The following is a 23132-nucleotide window of genomic DNA, read 5'->3' on the forward strand; positions in this document are numbered from 1 at the left end:
ATATGTGGTTGTGTAACAAGAAACACCGCTTTGAAAGTCTGCTATATAAGGCTTTGAATGTGTAAAAATCAGTTTATGAATGTTTGTGTAGAGACATCTGGAGCCAGAAAGAAAGATTTCCAAAGAAAACCAGACGAAAGTCAGTCTCTGAATAGAAGGTTAGATGCTCTTTTTAATAACAACAGTAAATGAAGAATCAACTATTCCTCAGTTTATTTAAAATTACAATGTAAAATGTTAATGATATGATGTCGGTAACCCCTTATTACAGGAAGTGAGGATTTTGTTTTGCTAATTTTCTCCTTGTTTTCCTATACGAGATTTCTTATGAGGATTTGTTCAATTTATACATGCACAGAACATTAATTGCATATCTTTATGTTAGTCAATCACGTTTACCATCTTAAAGGCCTTGATATCTGCAAATTTATCACAGGAGAAATTAACAAGTAGATGTTTGGGACCCGTCTCAAAAGGGATGAGTTTAAACTTTATACTGGATTTCTCACTGGCTTTCAGTGGTGGCACGCTAAAAATAGGAAAAAAAGGGAAAAATACAAGCTGAAAACAGGTTTACACATCATGCTTGAGTTTCTTCACTAACCATCTCCCATCTTAAGTAAGAATTCTTATCTGTTCAGGCTAGGATGACCATGAAAAGACCATACAGGACTTGGCTATCTGCTAGGTATTTACTCAAACCCATGCGTTGGGATCTCTTATAAATACATTATGCAGTGATCCAGATAAGCACACAAAATGGGACATACTAGTATCATTCAAGGTAAAACTTCATGCAGAACAAAGGGTGTAAAACACATCATTGAATTATTAAAAAATAATAATCTGAGACCATGAAGAATGTTAATACATACTCCTGAATTACAATAGATTATAGCACCAATAAAACCAATGTTTACACAGCAGGAAATACCAAATGGAAATTGAAATATTTTATACCAGTATATTTTGTAATTCTTGGAAACTCATATTCATGGTTTTCCCAAACAGCCTTACCCTGTCATATTGTTTTGTCTTGCCTGAGGATAAAGTTGTAAGCAATAGACAGCATGGGTTTGCTAAATTTTCTCAGGAGAGCTTATAAATTATGGCACAGATCATTCCTAGTTGCTCAAGTGCAAACAGCAATGTTAGGTTGCTGTGTATGTTTCTCTGCGTGTATGCATTCAGTTAAAGAGCACACTCCCATATCCAGAAATAACTGAATATGTCAAAATTTGTGTGCAATTTTGTATACGTACAAAGTAGGGGTCAGCCTGAAAATATAAGCTTTCTGTTTCACTTGTGAAATACTGAAGGAAAAATAGCAAGACAAGATACAATATCATCAAAGCACAAAAATGGGAACCTGGTATCTGTAGTAAAAGGAACCTACTTTATTCCAGTCTTCTCATTCACCAGCTCAACACCATCTAATACTTTTTTGACTCTGTTTATTAATCTTGTAACATAATTATTTTGTAGACTTCTGAAAGCAGAGCTTGAAAATCAGTGTGCTTGTAGGTTGTTGGTTTGTTGGTGTGTTTTTTTTTTTTTTTCCTATTCTCTTCCTGCCCGCCTCATGGATTTCAGCTCTGTTCAAGTTCCAGGCCTTAGTAAGGTAAATTCAGTCATCTAAGCAGTAGCTGTTGGTCATGGTTTAGTCTGTTCTTTAAAAGCTATCCTCCTTAGTCATGATTTATTGTGTCTGGAATAGCTATGCATGGAGCATACTTGGGGTCGTACTTGTCAGAGGTACCACCCTTTGAGATCACGACCTGTGTCTAAATGATCTGTGTTCATTTTTGTTCCCAAAGCTGGGACACTGGTGCATCTTCGTTTTACATGTATGTCTGTCTGTTTGATGTAAATGCAAATTGATTAGAAAGCTGAACATCCAAATTGGCACCCGCAGTCCATTGAATAAAGTGAAAAAAAAATTCCAGTTAATATATGCTATAATTTGGGTATAGTACGGACAGAAACAGTCATGTATCTTATTGTTAGCCCTATGATTAGAACAAGAAGGTTCAACCCATCTGGCAGCATAGACAGCCTCAGCAAAATTTACTGCATGGGTAAGCATGTATTTTTTGCTGGAACTATGGGCTCCTGTTAGATAGGCAGGAAAACAGGTTCTGTCCAATTATGGCAGCAATTATTTGCCCTCTCAAACTATGGAGCCAAAGCCTAGGTTAGGTGAAAAGCTGTTTCAAAGCTGTGTGCTTCATTATGAGATGTTACATTGACTGGCCTCCCGAGCTACAGCCAGAAGAAAATGCTGTCTTATCCCGCTGTTCGGTTCCAGGTCATCCATGCCTACATTCTTGCTCATGTATCTTTAATAGCAGGAAGGAGACATTTCTTGTACTTACTCTATCTGAAGGATTCCTCTGAGCAAGTCATTGCCTTCTACCTGCAGCACACAGTCCATCACTTCCATTTCAATAGGATTGGTAAATATCACTTCTACATCTACTTCTTTATTCACTTTTGCTTCGCCAAGTACCTGTGCAAAGAAAATGCTTGAAAGGTCAGGTTCTCCATATTCTTTTCTATCCGAGCCTTCTCAGTAGTCGGAATAGGAGATATTATGAGATGCTATGATGGATCATGGCAGAATATGAACAGAACATCTTTCAAGAAGGTGCTTGTAAGAGCTCATTTTCCCCTTTCTCTGCCACTGCAGTTAGAGCAAAGACGCAGCAATTTACCTGTATATCAATGGCAGGATTGTCCAGGGTGATGTCTCTTTGTACTAGCACTTGAATTCCACCTTCTACGTGACATAAAGCTGTTACCTGGATCGTGTTGTCTGTAGTTAACTGCTGTTGATATTCAGTATACGGTATCTTAATGGGAAATTGTTTCTCTGGAAAAAAAGGGAATTGATACACACTTGTATAAGCCCACTGAGTTTCATACCTAACATTAGTGTTTTCCTTTTATGCTGTGTCTGGAACTAGGAACGCCTTCAACCATTACTCCCAAACTCAATTAATGCAAATCTATCAGTTTGCTATAGAGAGAAAGTGATTTCTTCAATGTTATCCCTTTACTACTCCCTACTACTGTATTGCCTGGCTTGTTTTCCTCCCAATTGCTCTGAAAGATGAGACAGCTGGAGTTTAAGGAGTTTACCAGTGCCACTCCATTTGTTATGGGACATGCTCTGACAAGCCACATCACTTCTATTTGCTCATGATATACTGGAGGAGCTGAATGACCTCTTTACATTTCTTGTATCTTTCTTGTCCTGTCTGCTTTTTATTACCATGTGTTTTTACAGTAGTTTCCATGCTCTCATGCAACTCTGGATGGGAAGGGATCTCCTCTGTCTCTGAATCCAGGCAATTCCACATTTTTGGCCATTCGTACAATAAACATGAAGTTCAGAAGAACTGTAGAGTAGTTATGCTGCGTGAAACACTGTAAGCCATAAAGTACTTTCCAGCAGTATACAGCAGATGGAAAACCCAAGAAAAGATGACGAGTCACCAGTGCAAAGTCCCACAAAAGTAAGCAAGAAAACCGGGGCAAAGTGAATTTCCTGGATTCTTCCAGTAGCAATAGATTTGTTAACTACAAATCCTAGCAAATGGAGCATACCTCCAGAAGAGGGCAAAAATCTCTTCGCATGGTCCCTGCCATCAGATGTGGGGAGGAACCTCCCTGCTGACTATAACTTCAGCCACTGGTTTAACACAGCCTGTGTGAGCATAAGGCACCATGAAGTGCCTGTGTGACTGTAATGCCATTAGGCAGGTAAACTCTGTCTTCACTGAGAGTCCAATTCCTAATGCTTTAGAGGAAGCTGAGAGATCCCAACTCCAGAAGTCAAATTACATATTAAACAAATGAAACATTATTTCTGCTTCTCACTAGTGACTCAAAGCCTAAGATTAATACAATACAGTATCAGTAGTGAATCAGTGTTCTTTCTCTTCACTTTAGAGATGCTGATATATCTATTATTCTAAGCTCCTGACAGTAACTTAATTTCATCTTTCCAATAATACTCATATTTAGGCAGAGAATTTCTTCCGTAAGGCTATCAAACTCCATCTGAAAAAAAATATTTTAGAAAATCATAGATCCTTACTCCTCAACTGTTCTTCAATACACACTTTGTTTTTTGTGGAGCTTAGCAGGCTATTTCAGCTATTTCCATTCTTTACACGTTAATTCCATTCTAATGTGCTGATGGATTAGATTTCTTGTTTCTGCTGTTAGCCATGTCCTGTTACCTTTCAGTAAGGCCCCTTGTAATTGACCAAAATACATTTAGTTGGAGTTGATTTCTATGCTTTTATGTTGTCCTTATCTTTTTTTAAATGCAAATTTTGTTAAATTAAACTTCATGTTTACTCATCATCTTCTTTTCGCTCCTGAGATACATTTTCCAAAATGTGAATGGTACTTAAGGAAATGATGGTGTGAAACATGCCTTTTAAATATGTTTATAAGTGCAATGTAAAATGTTTTCAGCCTTTTCTGCATAGAAGTGGAAGATTGCAGTTTGTTAGAACTTTTTCGCTCAAGGTGACCAGCTTCCAATGCCCGTTTACTGATAGTAGAGTTGTACAATTATTATTAAAACTTATTTGAAAAATTACCTTCCTTAGGAGACAGAGTGACAGATATGGAGTCCTTCCAGATCTCACGAATTGGTCTTCTAGTGTAAACAGTGCTCCAAGCAGTCATATTTACATGAACAGTCTTAGCATCAGACTGTAAGTTTGCAAGAACCAGAATTAGATTGAGATCTTTGCCAACTTCTAAAAGGCCAGCCACCGTGAACTTCCCTGAGATATCAGGCTTTTGATCCGTTTCCTGTGGTGTTGGTGCTGTAGGATCAAATTTGTCCTCAAGTCCCAGCTTCTTACGGGCTTTTTTAAAAATATCTCTTTCTTTTCTAGAGCCTGTCAGAGAGAACCATGAAAATTATCCTCAACTGTTAACATGCATCTCTTATTGTACGTGCCTGCTAGAGACAAGCCAGCAGAACATAGTGACTCTACTTATAGATGAACATAGCCTCAGTTTTCCACAGCCACGCCTAATTTTCTGCATATGTACTCAGTAATGTCACTGCCCTTCTATGGCATTTTTTCTAACACAAAAATCATAAGTCCAAAGTTTCTCACTCTTCCCATTTCTATCCCTTTTTATGGTTGTAATATTTAGAAATACAAATTCTAACTAATGCAGAAAAGGCCCCTAATATAAGGGATGGCTGACAGCACCCTGTGGTGCGTTGACTCTGGCTAGCAGCCAAGCATCCACTCAACCGCTCACTCCCCATTCCTGCAAGATGGTAGAAAACAGAAGGAAGGCGAGAAGACTCATGGATCAGGGTAATGGCAGTTCAACAGGGTAAGCAAAACTTGCGCACGAACAAAGCCAAAAGAGAAATACATTCACTACTCCACATCGGCAGGCAGATGTCTAGCCACTTCCTGGAAAGCGGGGCCTCAACACGCTTAACGGTTGCTTGGGAATACATCTGCTATAACCAGAAATGTCCCTCACCCTTTTCCTCTGCCCTTTGCTGAGCTTTTATTGCTGAGCACTAAGTCACAGAATCATAGAATCATTTTGGTTAGAAAAGCACTTTAAGATCATCGAGTCCAACCATTAAGCTAACACTGCCAAGTCCACCCAACACCGCCATGGTGTGGAGTATCCATTTGGTCAGTTTGGGTCAGCTGTCCTGGCTGGGTCCCCTCCCAGCCTGTTGCCCATCCACAGCCCCTACTCACTGTGGCAGGGAGGGAGAGAGAAAGCTTTGACATGCTGCAAATACTGGTCATCAATAGCCAAAACATTGGTGCGTTATCAGTGCTTTTAAGTGGGGCAGCTATAAGGAAACTTCATCCCAGCCAGAGCCAGTACACAAAGGAAGCCAGTTATTTTCACCTTTCTGATATGTATTTCCAATAGCAATGTTCATTCTTTGCACTTGCAAATTCTGTTCATGATTGTAATTTTTTTTCTGCATAATCAAACTTGAAAGTCTGATGCGTTTACATGCTGTTTGCTTGGAAGAGTAGCTTTTCTTGGGCTTAAGTGTTGATTTAGCTTATGTGTCTGTGATAGGCCTTTCGTTCGACTGTCAAATAGCTGGGCTGTGGACTCTCACAAAGCAGAGGCGGTCAGTATACATTAGCAGTAGGCAGGCAGAATGGTGAATGCTTTTTTCGGAGGGACCTGGACTTGCCATATTTAGGTCCCACAAAGTGGCTCCATATCAGAAAGGGCAAGGCTGTATATTTTACTTTTTGCCTTCTCTTCCTTTTTCTGTTAGAGCCGAATAAACCAAGTATAAGTTTTACTCCTACCTTGTAGATGCCCAAAATTGTCTACTAGGAGACTCATATCCTGAAGTTTATATACCTTTTGGAATGAAGCAGCTATGTAACCAGAAGAACCATCATTTTTATTTACCTTCTTCATACTTATAATCATTGGTGATATCCACACGATCATCTCTACCAACTGCCTTTGTGCTGATGAATTGGCCAATTGTGGTAGACTTAGAGAATATCAATGTTTTCTTTCCAGTTGTGGGGTCATAATTCCAGTACATACAGTCAGCATTCACTTCTGCAAATACGAATGGACAGTCGTAGTCCAGATCTACATCTCCTTCTTTGATGGCATTCCGTGAGGCAGGACCGCACTGATAAATTCCTGTGGCATCAAGAAAAAATAATTTAGACCTCATCAACTCTTTGACTTTAAGCAGATTACTAGACAGATCTTTATCAATGACTCCCAAATTGCCCAGTGCTCTTGTCCCATTCTAGCCCTTTTTTCCACATAGCCCCTCATACCAGGCCAATTGTCAATGTATCTTGAGCTTATTCTGAAGGTACACTTCATTTATTTTATACTATCGCTTGATTTTCAATAGCTCTGGATGCCCACATTGGAAATAAAAGAATTGCCGCAAAAGACTGCTCCTGGAATTCTAGTTTTGTTTCTTGGCATCTGCAGCTTATCTGAGGCTTTTCTAATACGATGAAGTGTTCTCTTCTGCCACTCTATTTCTGAGCAGGATGAAAAATTACTTTTACAATAGTTTTACTTTTTCCCCCTCTCTCTGAAAATGGCCGACTTTATAATTTTTCAACATTATTCCTGAAATAAAATCTGTGTACCTCCACTTTCTTCTTGGGGAGTTGCATCCAGAACTTGCCATCCACTGTATGAGGGGCCCAAGTCACTGCGGGAAAACCAGCTTTCATTCCAGACATGGAAATTCCTGCATGCAAGAGTGAACAAAGTAAGCTACTATTGTGTGTTTCTAAATTCCTGTTTATATCCACTAATCAGCCATGTTAGTTAAATGCATTAAATGCCTCAATTTGAATAGGTTCTTACCTGAGACCGACCACTTTCACTCTGATCCTGACTATATTATCTAGATGGGAGCTGAGGGTTGCATTGTGGAACAGACATAAATGCTCAAGGACAGAAAGCAAATTTGTAAAATAATACTTTTCTGGTCTTCTCCAGAAGTTCTGAGCATGTGCACTTCCTTAGTTTTAGCTGTTTACGTTATAGCACAATGCTACAGTTATCACTTGTACTTAGAATGGGTCCAGACCAAGCAGGGGAGTAAAGAGGGCAACAAGTGAGGCACTGCATCTATTCTTTGCTGAATGCAAGCTTGTTCGAATTGCATTTGATGCTTAATAGTGGCAACAGTTGAACTATTTTCACTGCAAATGATGTTGCTGCAAAAAAAGAGAAAAGGCAGGGAAGTTGGTTCTGTTGAATGTGAGTTTAGCGCGGTTTAACGTGAACTGGTTTTGAAGAATCATTTCAAACTAAGTCAAGTCTCACTGTTTGATACTTCCAGTGGAATATCACAAATTTTCAGTCATCTGTGGCATCGTAACTGTAATTTTGCCTGCCCTGGCTTCAATTTGCTGTTGTAACTCACGTCATAATTCTCTGTTTAACTGAGAAAGAGCCAAATTACCGACTTTTCTAGTATTCTATAGTATTTTTTTGTTGATCCTGTGTTGCGTAGTTGTTTTTAAGGCATTTTTTAAGAAGATAACAAAGCATTTGTCGTTAGAATCTATACTGTGCACCTGAAAACTCTATAGGCATCGGTAGGTCCCACTATTGAATATCGTAGAGCCTTACCATATGCTGTCAGCCGCCCTGTCCAAATGATTTCCAGAAGCATCGTAAAACTCATCCACACGCAGATTTCCATCTGCATCGTGGGCAGAGCTGAAGTTTGTAATTGTACGAGTGGGAATTCCCAGGCATCTAAGCACTGAAGAGCAAACAGAAGACCATAGCTAGGAAGCCGTATTTCTGGAATACGAAGTTTCATAGAAGATACCAATATCTTGATAGACTTTCATGTAGGAAGTACTATTCGTACTTCTTTTAACAGAATCTGTGCAGTGTCAGTTATGTGCATGACATAAAACATACCTGTAGTCAGTACAGCTGCAAAAACCCAACATTGTCCATATCTAACTGGTTTGAATCCCGATTTCTTCCAGTTTTGCAGGATTTCACCACTTCCGGTCCAGCTGCTCGGACTTTTCCCACCCTCATAATTTCCACTCCAGTTTCCTAGCACCACCCCTTGATCATCGTTGGCGTTGACCTGTAAAAATATTAACTAAATTTATGAGGAGATAAATTAACAGTTTACAGCAGATGTAGTAGTGGTAGGGGGTTGAGCAGGAGAAAATGCTTGAATGGTATTTTAGTGGATGAAAGTCACTGCTTCATGCAGGGGGCCTTCAGGAAGAAGCCTTAGCTTTTCAGGGAAATGAAATATGAGTCCTCTCAATAAATGGAGAGCATTTAAACACTGGTTCTCCTACCCAAGCACAGTAGCACCAGGCAAGAAGGGAAACGCCAGTTTTCAGTGAATCTTCCTGACATGAGGTGGCAGCTTTACCGCTATATGGTTGAATGGCATCATGAAAGCATATCATGCAGCTGAACTTTCAGAATGTGCCCGGATCACGATGTAGTGAGCCCTCACCAATTTTACATTAAATTAGGGGAAGTGGCTAACACATAAAATGGGGCACAGTCACCCTGAAAATCTTGCATACTGTGTCAACAGAAACCTCATGAAGTTCAGGAGGAAAAGGTGTAGATTTCAGAACCTGGGACAGAATAACCCTGTGCATTGCAGCAGGCTGGGAAGCACCCGGCTCAGTGGCAGCTTGTCTGAAAGGGGCCTGGGAGTTAAGCAAATGCCACATTGAATTTGAGCCAGTGGTGCGCTCTCGTAAAGGAAAAGCCCATGCTAGGCTACATTGGGAAAAGTGTGATCAGGAGTTTGAGGGAAGCTGTTAACCCTCTTTAATTGTTCCTAGCAAGGCTGTGCCAGGAATCCTGTCTCTGGTTTCAAGTCCCTCAGTTCAAGAGGATGTTGAGACACTGAAGAGGGCCCAGGAGGGACTACCAAGATGGTCAGGGGCCCTGGAGCTCACAATCTACAAGGAGAAGTTGAGAGTGCTCAGCTAGTTCAGTCTGGTTAAGAAGGGCATAAGTGGAATGTAGTAGCGGCTTACAAGTACTTGAATGGAATATACTAAGGTGTCAGAGTCCAACTTTGTTCTGACAGGCTATATAATGACGCAACAGCAGAAACTTGTAGCTTGGGAAAATCATATTTGACATAAGAGAAAAATTCCTCACTGAGAAGGTAGTGCAGATCTGGACTCGTCACCCAGAGAGGCCATGAAACCTCCATCCTTGGAGATTTTCAAGGCAGCCTTACAAATCTGTGGCAGAGCTGACCCAGTGCCACCATAGTTCCACTTCAAATGGGAGGTTGGACTAAAGACCTCCAAGGGGCTGGTCCTCAGCATGCCACCCCATGTCTTATACTTTCAGTTTGACTACTGGATATCAAAGTAGTAAGTATCAGAAATACCACAGATGAGATAAATCTAGCAAGCTCAGATCAGATGGCCACCTAGGTGTTTCTCTGGCCCACGTTTCTCATGCATAGAAGCAGCGGCCTAAAATTTTCTGGGAAGTGTCTTCATGCTTACTATCAATAACTACTTTAAAAGAACAGTTAGTAGTTTGGATTTTTTGAACATGTTGCTTACCATTGCACTGAGAACGCGGCCCAGATATTTGGGGTCATTTCGGTGAGATACATCTGTGGCAGGATCCTGACGATAGTTTAAGCTTCGATCCAGCATGGAAAGGCAAATATTGAGAATATCTCCTTGAAACTGTGTTATAGAAATAAGTTAGTGCTTTGGAAACACAGATTACCAAAAATCAGTAGGGCCATATTAGGTGGGGTTTTTTGTTTGTTTGTTTTTTTAATCACCAAACTAAGTGCTGCAGCTCAACCAGGAATTACCATATAAAAATGCAGTGTCAACGAACTGAAGATTAGAACTCAAAATGCTTTTCAAAACTTGGGATCTGTGGACTTAAGGCCAGGACTTTTCCTCTGAGCATTGCTACAGTACTTCACTACCCAGCAGACACTACAGTTTCTGCTGGCTGCACCTCGGAGTCCTAGGTCATATCACTGACTAGCCAATTACAAATCCTCGTGTTAATCAGTATAACAGGGTTTGGCACAAGTTGTGATTTCAATATCAGACTCATGCTCTACAGAGGTGTATGACCGCGATGAGCCAGAAAAAGCAAACAAGCCCTAGTCATCCAGTTCATATGAAAGCCAGAGCACAAAACACTGTGTGGTGTTTCAGTGCTGCATTTACCTGGCCAAAGTTCCATCCAAAGCTGCTGATATGATTTTTATTGCCTGCAAAAATGATGCCAAATTCTTCCAGCACATATTCTTCACACTCAGCCTTGTTAGGCATGAACACGTCATCACCTGAAAAGCCAAAACAGGTATGTACAACCACAGCAGGCAAAATAAAACAAAACCTCAGGAGCCTTGGTCTCCGTCAGTAAGAATGCTTGCAAATATCCACCCTTTGCTGTTCTTGCTGTTATAAACAGATCCTGAAACTTGAGATTTCCTATAATTAGAGAAAGAGGTGGCGAGTGTCTAAGTGAAGACAGAGGTATGACACTGTCAGATCTAGGAGAAGAGGGCAGCTGGTAGATATGTCTCTTTTCTTGGTTCTACAGAGACCAGGCACACTCTTCTAAACTTGTGCAGAAGTAGGGAAGCTTTGGCAAAAGCAAAACTTAATCTGCTTAAGCAGAGCTTAATCTTTTAGGGCAAGGAGCTGTCCAGTAAGTACATGATACAGAGCTGATTTTATGCACCAGAAGGTCCTAAGAAAGTGAAAACCTTTTCTGACTGATACATTATGTGGTGAATGTTCAGCCCCTATACTAAAGAGGTATAGATCAAATGGAGAAGCTGCAAATACTAATGAAGCTACAAGCAACTTAGTTCTTTCAGAACTAATTTCATACCTGAAGACCAAGGGTTAAAGAGCAAAACAAAAGTGCCAAGGCTTGCTGGAGAGGAGGTACCACTCAAAGTACTTTGAACACTCAGTTTGTAACGTCCAATGACAGCATTAGGTGGGCTGGAAATGGAGATGCTCACAGAGCTGGAACTGGTAGACTGTAGAACTGCACTCCAGCTGTCCTTGCTCACTGTGCTGGAGATACCAAATGTGGCCTGGGTCTTAGCCAGCTTTGAAGGTTTTGGACCTTTTGAGGAAAACAAACAACATTTTTTTCCCAAGCTTGCTGAAATACAGATTCATTTGTCAACAAACTCAGCAGAGATTTAATCCTCCCCTCAGATGAATTTGTGCCGTATGTTGGAAACTAAACGAAGCTATCATTGCTAGCTAAGATGGGAGCAGTACAACAAACACATCAAATGGTTCCATGGCTATGTGAACCAGCATGTTGGCTCTGAGGTATTATCTTGCTGCCCTGACATCAATGCATATCAGGCCAAAAGAATGCCACGAGGCAGCATTACTCTTTCTGTGAAAGAAGTTGGGAGCCATACCTGTTTCTGCGATGAATATTAAGTTTGGCTCAGGTTGTTCTGTTCCATTGAAGGTGACAATGAAGGCCTGTCCTCTCCTCACAATCAACTCTTTGCTAGAAAATTTACTTGTGTGGTGATCTCTTGCATTTTCTTTCAGGTGCCAGTTGGTACTTGACCGCGTTGCAGCTATGAAAAAGTGAAAAGAGCAAGAAAACTTGAGGGTCTATCCAAGGAGGAAGGAACACAGACGCACTCTCAAGAGCTGCGTGTTACTTTCTACAGGTAACTAGTACCCATGTGAGGTTTCCACCAAATCCAGAAATAATTTATTTGTGAGCTTTTTTATGTTTTGTTTTGAGAGACTCCACCTTGCATAGACTGTTAAGAGATTACCTGCATAATTAAATATAGAAGGATTAGTATATCTGGTACTAAAGAAAAATCAGAAAGGCGTCAAAGAGAAGAGAACCCTGAGAAAATTGAATCTTCGTGAGTTACTTGGGTAAAGAATCTGGCTGAACTCAGTTAATTCTTTCAGGGTGTCGTCCGTTCCAAGACATGGTGTTATACTAAGAGAGGCAGAGCCTCACTGCTTCTGGATAAGAAATAAAGAAACCTGACTGAGCTGAGAAACACTTCTGCATTTTAAACCATGACATGTGATCTCTAGCCCCATTTACTTGTCAGTTACCTCTGATATAACTGAAAGCTGCTATCTGTTGGAGGCACCTAAGAAAAATATGTTGATGGACACTGAGCTATCATTTGGCATTGGGAGACATGGCAGAATTGGAGAGACAACATTACTAAAATCATATATGTGAAATAATGTATTGCAGAAAGCTCTTGCATGTGAACTATGGCTTCAGTCAAAGGCCAAAGAATAAGCATCTGAGATTGGTTTGGCTCCGACATCAGAGCCTGTGGAGTGTTCTCTAGCAGAAGACAGCTTGATGGTTTAAATTAAGTGCAGAAGTAAAAGAGATTTTTTTTTTTTTCCAAAGGGCACTGTGTGCTTTTTAAAGATGTTTTTATTATTCTCTATTCCCCACTCCTCTAAGAGGGAGAATAGGAAAGAGTAAGAGTGTAGTCCTTAGTAGTGGAACACAGCTACCCTGTGCCATTATTGAGTAAAAAAATCACTATTCCATGTTCAACCAGATTTATTAGTGTAAAGATTTTTTTACAGCATGATCTTAAGTTTATCAAGCTTAGGCAAGCCTTGAAATAACTACATTAAGAGTCTTAGCAATGTAGTCACAGTTCAAATCAGGAGAAAGTTTTATTACGGTATTGACGTGAGCAGCAAGTACTTTGATTTTCAGGAACATACCTACTTTAAAAAAAAATCTTCTGAAACTTAGCAATGAAGCACATCTATTGTAGAACAAGCTGAGGGGTGGGGGAGATATGTCTTCAGAAAGGCAGGCTATACGGTTGGAAAAAGCAGCACTAAACTGGTCAATTTGCATATGTATTAGCATGTAAGCAAAAAATACCCCACTGCAACATACAAATGACAAAAAAAACACCACCTAATTTTTTGTATCCTCTCTGCCTTAACTTCAGGTTTCAACCTTTTCTGCTTATCGTAGCCTCCCTCAGTCTTTGCAATGATACCAAGGTCTGCTTTGCTTCTTTCTCTTATGTGAGATTTGCCAGTCTCTCATTTGCACTTGTCTGACAACTTGAAGTAGCTGCAGATGTTCCCCCTCTTCCTATTTGCAAAATCCTTTTTTCCATCAGATAATATATGTGTTCTCCTAGATCTCATTCAGATAAGCTTGCTTTTTGCATGCACACTGTAAGTGAAAAAATGCAATTCCTGGGAAGATCCTTCTCCTATCTCTTGATGGAATAATTTTCTCTTCCTTTTTTTTCTTGGATCAAAACTCCTTAGAGAAGTAGTGATCTTTCAGTGTCCATTACAGAACTGAAGAGGAGGTATGGATGTAAGAAAATAACAAACAGCACCACAGAAGGGGCTTCCCCCTTGCTCACCTTGGCCCATATCTGCTCAAAACGTCCTGTATAAGCGGCTGCTGGAGCTTTCCTCTGAATGGCCTTCTCTACTTCAGTTGACTCAAGAAATGGCTGGTGCCTTTCACTTCTTTAATAGTCTACGTGTAAAGTTGCCTTTTTGAAACATTTCCTGTTGGGGTGGAGCCTTTGCTCCCCAGCCTTTATCTCACCAGTGGGGCTTGGAGATTAATTTCTGATTCATCCTTTTCTCTCTTAGTCCCCACATCCTGATCTCATTTCTTTGGAACTTAACATCTGAAGATTGGACAATATTTATCCCTAATAGTCAGGCCACTTAAAAAAGAGTTTCTTCATGTACTTAAGTTTATAAGAATTTCAGCATTTGGTTGCTTTTCTTTATGTTATAAAGATTAAATTATAGGAATAGCATAGTGCCTTCTAGCACCACACTGTTTTTAATGTGGAATACTTCATGAGCAATGTTTACAGTGACTTTTTCGTTAAATTAATTCACTTAATCCATTATTTTCCTGGACCTGACTTTTTTTTTCCTGCTGCATCGTAGTAATTGCAAAATAATGAGCAAGGTGTTGCCTCTGCCCGACATTTAATCAGGCCAAATTTAAAGAACAAATTTTTCATTTATCACGTCATTACTGTTTAACAACATTAAACAGACAGGGACTCCGTGTCATGTTTGCATGACATACTACAGACATGATAGTGCATTTGTGACTTGTGATAAAATAGCTATAATTGTTTTCAGCTGGTACACTACTATTTTTTTTAATAGGATATCTCTGAACATGCAGCTGGCAACGCCAGTTTGTGCGCAAAAGTCTTTTACTTAATTTCAAGGAGAGTTATTTTTGCTAACGTTTTGCAGATGGCTCCACTTTCTGATACTTTCATGAAACGACCTGTAAGATTTGATGTACTCAATGCACAGTCTTAAGCACACTTCTGAGTAATACCCATTATACTGGACTGGCCACAGCCAGTTGCCTTCCCAAATGCAGAGTTTTAGTTTGCTGGGCTCAGTATTCAGCAGCGCAAATTGTTCTGTTTGGATCACGTTTGGAAATTCTAGAATTGGAACTTGCTCAACCCATTTCATATACAGACATATTTTATTCATATTTCCTATCAAAAGGTGTTATTAGAAGAAACAGTTTTTATCTGGGCATAATTCAGATTGCTGCTTTGAACCTCTGTTCATTAATAATATTTAACTCAGGAGGGACCATAGCTTTATTACATGCAAAGCCCAATCATGATTTTTAAATTATTTAAATTTTATAATAATTATAATATATTATAATAACTTAAATTTTTAAATTAAAGACTTTAATTCTTAAATTTAAAATTTCTTTGAGTTTTATTTTAAAATGTTAAGTCCAAACTTCAGAGGCTTCAGATGTTAAGCCATGCTCTCCTGCCCATACTTTAAAATTCTTTTAAATGACACCTTGAATTTTCAGAATAAATTTGCTTTAAGATTTCAGCCTATCCTTGGATACATAGCAAACCATTCATCTTTGATAGAAAGGTTAGTTGCTGTTGGAAGAAAATAAGTAGTCAGTGATTATTCACCACATAGCTGCCAATGCTTGTTCGGTCACGAGTTTCGCCTTTTTTGTGTGACAGAAATAGCGTGCTGGATGGAATAATTGGTTTCGGTATTTGGGGATATGATAGTATAGTTATAAACAGCATGTTCCAAAAAACAGGTACAGTCCATTTATTCTGAAAAACAGTATAGCAAGGAGAAAAAGTTGCATCTGTTGCATCAGCTTCCGGTGTTTATTCCCAGCTCCGGCTAAGTTGCCTTGCAGGCCTCTGTGTGCTTTGTTTGTAAAACAGATGGATGATACATACCGGACCTTTGGATTAAAGATTATGGGCGAAGCTTGAGAATGAGGGTTGAATTAATGAGAAATATTAACACTAGTCAGAATACCAGTCAAGCAGAACGCTTCTGACCCAGGCAGCTTCCTGTAAGCTAAGTCATATTTGCAGAGGCTGTATGGCGGCTGTACATGTAAGGATGAAAGCTCTGAGCCATCTTAGTATTTTGTTTCATGTACCCAGAATAAGCAATATCAGAATCATTTTTTGCAAACCAGTTCAGTCATATAACTCATGACATCCTTTTCCAGTGATACCCAGATTTCTTCCCTCATTCCAGTAACTGTGTTAAAGAAGTGAATATATAGGAGGAAGAGTTCAGCACTGAACAGCGAAGGACATCTTTTGTAATAGACTAATTCCCCTTAGTATTATTTCTCTCTCTCTTTGCATTGTGGTTCTCTTCCCCACCAACTCTGTATTAGTCTGCAGTGACACTTGAATTCTATTAAATGTCACCTATTATTAATTGTGCCTTTGTTTCAGGATGGGAAATATGCTCCTTTATTCTTTCTGAGCGTAGCTCTTCCTTACATACCCCTAAAGCACCGTGCTACAACCATGTGGCCGTGACTCACTGGAGACCACCTCAGTACCCTCAGAAGTTTGGGCTGTTCTGTCTCCCCTCCCGTTCCCTCACTGGACAACTAAGCAAGGAGTTTAATCAGCCAAACCCACTCCTGCTGTTCTCAGTACAGGAAGTCAGGTGGTTCTCTACAGCGATACCGTATTTGTGAACCACATAGGGGAGACGCCTAGGCCCCTGGAGCAGCGGTACAGACTGACTCGCATCAACACTCCCCAGGACTAGAACTCCCTGATGTAGGTTAGTCAAGTCCATATGGAAAAGCACCTGGCTGAGATCTCTTCTGGGCCCTATATGTTGTCCAAGACATACTTATTTTCTGTGTGCCTCTTCCAGTCACATGCGCCAAATAGCAGGGACATTTTGAAAGGAAGCCGGCAGCCTGCTGCAGCCTGAAGCTTTCCTGAAGTTCCTGAAGTTCTCCAACAGCCAGACTTTGAAGGTAGCCAAACTTGGCACAGTCAGCTCCCCCACTTGGGCCCTGGGTATTTCACAAGCAAGTACTGACTATGATCAGCAAATACCAGTTTGTCCGTTAAATACTGCTATTGCTTCTTGCATTTTGTGCAATGAGAAAATTGCGGTTAAGAAGGATAGACTAGTGTCTGACACTTTAAGAGGAAGTTTATAGGGATCACCTTGCTAAAATGTCTTGGCTAAGTTATTGGCAAATTGTTGCTTAAGAGGAAGTGTTACAATACAGAAACAATTGGTTTGTGGTTTTTTCCCCATTGCTGTAGATGAAGGTTTTTACTGTCCACTTTACCATATTGTTCTTTTGTTACAAAGAAGGATTTTTCTACTCAGTCCAATCTTTCAGCTTGACCTTTCAAATTGTCTTTTGCCATTTATTTAAACTCTGCTTGGCAGAGGAGATTTATGAGGGAATCAGCAGCTTTATGCCCATCGTATGCACCTTATTCCCTTCCAGCCTGTGCTCGGCTCTTAAACAGGTAAACATTTAGATGGTATTACACTTAGCAGATGCATTGAGACAGTCATTAACTGAGCACCATCAGGCCAAGCAAACCGCAGACACCGTTGAGGGATGCTAGCACAAGTAGATCAGGTCATTACCATGAATTATTTCAAATAAAAGTATATGGATGAATGCTTGTGTCCTAAGAGTTCGTGCAATGAGTTCTCCTAAAACTGTGAGAATGGGATAACCGTGCCTCTTCTAACCTTCCTGAGGGGAAAACGATGCCTATCGTTTCTGCGTTCAAGCCTCTGGTTGTTTTTTATTAATTTCCTGAGTTCTTCAAGCCTATGTCACGTAAAGCCGGCACAGCATGAGCTCTGTGCCTGGAAGAGGTAAAGTGGCATCATCTGCACCCAGGCCTCATTATACATTTTTACAGAGGTCCCAGCAAGTGAGGTCTAAGCGAGAACATGGACAACCTTGCTAAAATATATTGATTCAATATCTTTCCTCCTAAGACCTCACTGCTGGACATCTGCTTGCTTTGTTTGTATTTTGAAGTGCCTTTGCCTTTCAGACTAATTTTAACAAATACTTAAAATGGCATTGCAGTTTGCTGACTCAGAATTCACAGGAAGGTAGGTATCTAGCCAATAGACTATTCTTGGCAAAATATTCCCGTTAACACAAGATTCATTCATATCTGAACTACTCTCCAATTCATTAAGTTTCATGCTAAAAGATAGTTTGCAGTTTGCCATAGCTACTTCTTCTCTATTCACAGTTTTATAATATTCAGCTCCAGTATGGTAATAGATAGATTATCTTCTTTTGCTGTTTGTTTCTTTGGAAAATTCAGGAAAGAAAAATGCTGAAAGAATCTATTAATAATCTCAAATTGTAGTGTACTCCAACAATTCAGAGCCCTTTACAAAGCATTAACCCCACAGAAAAAGCTATCATTATTCAATATTCAGTTGCCTGTTCCTTATGCACAGACTTTTTTTTTTTTTTTTTTTTTTTTTTTTTTTTACTTACCAGCCATGCTTCCTTGTTTGTCTCTGCCTTGGACTTTGTATTTCTGTGAGCAACTGTAGGCCTATACAATAAGGTTTCAAGTTCTGGTTGTGTGGCAGCATTTATAGAGAAAACTTAAGGCCTCTCCTTATGTCCAAACCAATTATAATTCACATAAGGTGGGTGAGGCAGGTAAGTCATACCAGTGGTCATGTAAACTTCCTAGTGACCATATATTAGCTCATGGGTTTTAACACATTGCACTTATGCAATTCAGGCTATTTATCCAGAGGGTTGACTGAGATGCTTAGAAAAGTAGAGCATTTAATTGCATACGTGGAATCCAGAATTTCACATGCAATTAGTTATGTGTCACTTGGGAAGGGATATTTTTTGAGTCAGTATGAATTAATATCTTTTTGCTATATGATCCACAGGTGAGTATTCATGTAATAAAAGTATCTATTAATAATAAAATTGTTAGGGTTCCCTCTCTATACTCATAAGCCTGGAAAAATCCCAAACTTTTCATTTACCTCATCAGTCCTTTTTTAGGGATCACCACAGTAATACCTTTGTGTCAGCCTCTCCATAGAGTTTCTGTGAATATAGTAATGGTATTGATGCTGTAAATGTAATGTAAGCTACTATTAACTTGAAAGCACTGAATGCTTAATAGCTCTGAGGAGTGGATCTCAAGCAGTAACTCTCCCTTCATCCTCATAAAATAAAACACTCATTTTGTAGGAGGTACAAATTACAACTATAATTTTTGCCTCTATCATGGTTACTCATCTGGTTTCTGACTATAAAGGCAGAACAATAAATGTTAAAATACTTTGATCTGCACATATATGACATTTTATGGATACAAAGAAAATGAATTTGTTAGCATGATCTCACAAGATTTCTTTTTTTCAGGCTAATTCTTCATTTTTCCTATCAGCTTTCTAGCAATTTGATCATGGATCTCCCTCCCTCTGTCTCTCTTCCCACCTCGCCTCCCCTCCTCCCCCATACAGGAGTTCTATTTCCTTACACTTACACAGATGTGAATAAGGTATTTTGTCTCATTTTATTATTACTTAATCTCACTTATCTACAGTGAGGAGAAGAGACTAAAGCAATCTCAGGAATGTTGGTACTTACCTTGAAGAACTTGAAGGATGGAAATTTTATAAGATCAGAAATAGGCAAGCACAATACCTATGTATAAAATTGAGTAAGAGACACGAGAAAGAGCTGAGAAACTATAGTTGACAACAACTAGTTTGATGTCAATTCCTGGAAAATACTGAAATAGATAAACCTGTTAGCATCTAGAAGATGATTAACAGCTAGCATGGAGTTGCCAAGAAGTCAGTCAACCCCATCTAATTTTTTTTCCTTGACAGATCAATACACCAGAGGACAAGGAAAAAGCAGTGGCTATCGTACATACTGACTTTAATTTGCAACAAGATTCCACATGGTATTTTCATAAGTACACTTTTGAAACACTGATTATACAAGATTTCTATTAGTTAACTGCATAACTTGTTGTAAAAAACAAAGTGCTGCATTCTTTCAATGGATCACTGTCAAACTGGAAGGGCATAGTGACTAGAAGCACCATTGAAAGCTGCCTTGGAGCTTTGATGTTTGTTAAATATGCTCTTTCTGTTGTTAGTAAGACTTCAGCTGAAGTACTATGTTAGTCCTGTGCTAACCCCAGCTGGATAACGTCAAGAATACAGAGAATGGAAATCTTAAAAAAGGTAGAAGGATCATTTTGGATCAGTCTAAAACAGGCAACTGCAGAGATATGATTATGACTTTTTAAAAAGGTGAAGAGTGGTTATAGAAAGAGGAGGCCAGTTCAGGAGTCATGGCCTTGAAAACTTCAGTCTTTGACTAAAGATGCTGAAGTGAAGCATAAGGTAAAAATGTTGGCAGTGAGGAAAAGTACTCAGCTAGACCGTCTAGGTGGGTTGTAAAAATGTTAATAATTTTTTCCATGGAGATTAAGAATGGACTGAATGCACGTTTGTCAGAGATAATAGATACGTGCGTAGTTGAGCTGTCCTTGGGGAATTTATTTTGATGTCAAAGATGTCACGGTGACAGTTTTTTCCCGTTGTGTACTCTTGATACTTGGTGCAGAACTGCATGATGTAGAGAGGGCCTTAGCAGGGAAACTAAGTATTCTTGTTCCAGTGTTGATTGAATCTCATTTGCCTTGCTATTGCTTTGTGGCAGTCACTGACTCGCCCACAGTGAATAGCCTTCACATTCCGTCCTATGGTGACGGGTTACCAAGTTCCTGACTAATACGGCGCACAAGCCTGCAGACTTCGTGCATGTCACGTTCATCTTAAGAACTGCTTATTTCAAAGAAATAATAGAATGTTTTGCATAGAAGCAGAGGAATGTTAACACTGTATCTGTCCAGTATTGCATCAGTTGAGATTCCTGTTTGTGCCAGTACAAGCCGGTTCCCAAGAATCGCCAGCAAGCCCCCCCCAGCAGTCTTTCCTGAGTATCTCGTGTAGAGAAAATCTGTTCTACCTTCAGTCACTGGAGTACTTGCTCCCTGAAAGAAGGAGTTTACATAGGTGACCTGAAAATAATAATATATTTTTCTTGTGCAGAGAAAAGCTGCCTCCTTTTCAGAATACGTTATTTTTTTTTTTCCGGTACCTTAGAGTAATGAGTTTCACACGCTAATTGTGAGTTGCGTAAATAATGTGCTAAACATTTCCTTTCCTCATTTAAGATCCACCAGTTCTTACGTTGTCGGGGTTAAAAGGTACCCATGCTTCTGCTTCACTTTGTTGTTCAGTGCTTCGTATTCCTCTATAATATTGTGTCTTACGATACGATAATGTAATAGTCCAAATTTTAAAATTTCAAACTTTTCTGTCTCTTTGCATGCTGATATCTTAATTTGAATATGTCATGCATTTCTGAAACTAATTCAATTTATTCTGTATACTTTTTGATTTAAAGGAAAAAGATCCAAACATGGCGCAGCAAGGAGAATGCTATCAACAAAATGGTGACAATGATTTTTAGTATTTCCTGGTCTGTTTTTTTTTAACGCAATTTTTGTTCGCTTCTTTGTTTGTTAGATAAGCATCTGCTTAGCTCAGCTCACGAGACCGCATTTGTTCATCCTATACAAAGGAATAGTGTCATAATGAGATACAAAATAACAAGACCCTGGAAAATATCTTTATCGGTGTAGATGGATAAAAACGGGCATATTGGAGATCTCGCAAAGAGAAGCTGCAGAATAATCTGATGGGTGGAATCTGTAAGAAGAAAGAATAGGACTGGAATGTATGAAATGAACTTGCAAGGGTCTTGTAAATAGCCTGCTCAGTGAGCTGATAACCACAAGGAAAATGCTGCAATAGATGGAAAGGCAAGCAGAATCAATTGTTTGAGATGGAGGAGAATATTATTATTAGAGAGAAACCAACAAGCGTGGAAGACTAAGAAGCAGAATTAGGGAGACTGGGTATTGGGATGGAGCATGGCGGGAAGTGGATAGCAATATGAAAAATTAATACATCTGAGACAAAAGAGAATAGAGGAATTAAAGACGGAAAGTTAGGCAGAAGTACAGCTAAGGGGAAGAGGAAAACCACACATTCTGATTTTTTTTCATGGAAGAAGTGTTCCCTCACAAGAGGAAAAAATGTGACAGAAATGAAGGAAACTAGGGCTGAGCTGAGGATGGAGAACACTGAACCAGAATGATGGTTAGGTATTCATTAAAGTGCAAGAAGAGTAGAACTGAGGAAGGAGGGAGAATGAAGTTTGAGGAAATACCATCAAGCGACAGCAGGAGGAGGTATTGGGGGAATCCCTAGCCCGGGGATGATCAGCAGGGGTAGAGTATGAGAGAGAGAGAAAAGATCTGGGACAAAGGAAATGGAAGTTTTAAGAGAATCAAAGACCGAAACAAGCAAGAAAAGTGATGACATGGTGGGTAAAAAAGTCCATTGTCAGCATATATATATAAATACTGTATTTCAATTCCTGTACTGAGATCCAACATGCTCTCTAAAATAGAATTAGCAAGACCTAGCATAAGAAATCACACGTGCCTCTAGCTTTTCTATGTTTTCCAATTGCATCTGCTGGCCTAATAAGTGACTGTTTCACCCTGCGAATCTTGTTTGTTGTGTAACCTTGGACCATTACTGCTACAGCAGCAGTACCACTAGGATGGCATGGGTATTTTGGCAATGCTGAATTTGTCCTAAGAATTTAAAGCAGTACTTCGCCTGGAACTAAGTTCTTGCATCTCTGTCCGCAAATCCTTTGACTCATAGGTAGACGTTTTCTCCTTTTAGCAGGAAATCATGTAGCACTATACACTCTGGCTGTGCATAACTAGGATGTTTTAGGTAACGTTCCACAATTTGCCAGCTCCTTTGGCAGCTGACTGATGGACTTCAGGTCCAGCTCTAACGGTTGGAAAAGTAGGAAACTGCCAAGGACAGAGGCTGCTGGGGAAGCAGCAAGATGCCTTCCCTTTTTTTTTTCTTTCGTGCCAGAGTGCTCGAAAGTCCCAACAGTCGTCAGTGCTGCCAAGCAGGATACGCCCTGCTGCTGTCAGGGGTGGCGGCTGCTGTGGGAGAAGGGGACGCCTCTCCCAGAAGCGGTGGTTACCATCCACACCTCCTGTCACACCAGCAGTCCCTTTTCTCCTGTGCACTCCCCACAGCTCTGCCGTGTGTCTCTGTCCCTTTCCTTATTCTGTTTTCTCATGGCAG

At 39.8% G+C, this 23132-nt stretch overlaps 1 protein-coding gene across 1 annotated transcript; it reads right to left on the reverse strand.

Annotated features, from left to right (window-relative positions):
• Positions 1-381: 381 nt before the first annotated feature.
• On the reverse strand, positions 382-13961 carry LOC135994707 (protein-glutamine gamma-glutamyltransferase E-like). The gene is made up of 13 exons (XM_065645499.1): positions 13952-13961; positions 11969-12136; positions 11416-11658; positions 10743-10861; positions 10110-10238; positions 8461-8638; positions 8161-8296; positions 7164-7267; positions 6448-6693; positions 4617-4922; positions 2715-2872; positions 2376-2509; positions 382-529 (listed from the first exon to the last, which is right to left on the reverse strand). Exons 1-13 carry the CDS (start codon positions 13959-13961, stop codon positions 382-384), a joined length of 2079 nt encoding a protein of 692 aa, XP_065501571.1.
• Positions 13962-23132: the final 9171 nt, after the last annotated feature.

The sequence above is a fragment of the Caloenas nicobarica genome, chromosome 15 (genome assembly GCF_036013445.1).
Source record: "Caloenas nicobarica isolate bCalNic1 chromosome 15, bCalNic1.hap1, whole genome shotgun sequence".
NCBI lineage: Eukaryota > Metazoa > Chordata > Aves > Columbiformes > Columbidae > Caloenas > Caloenas nicobarica.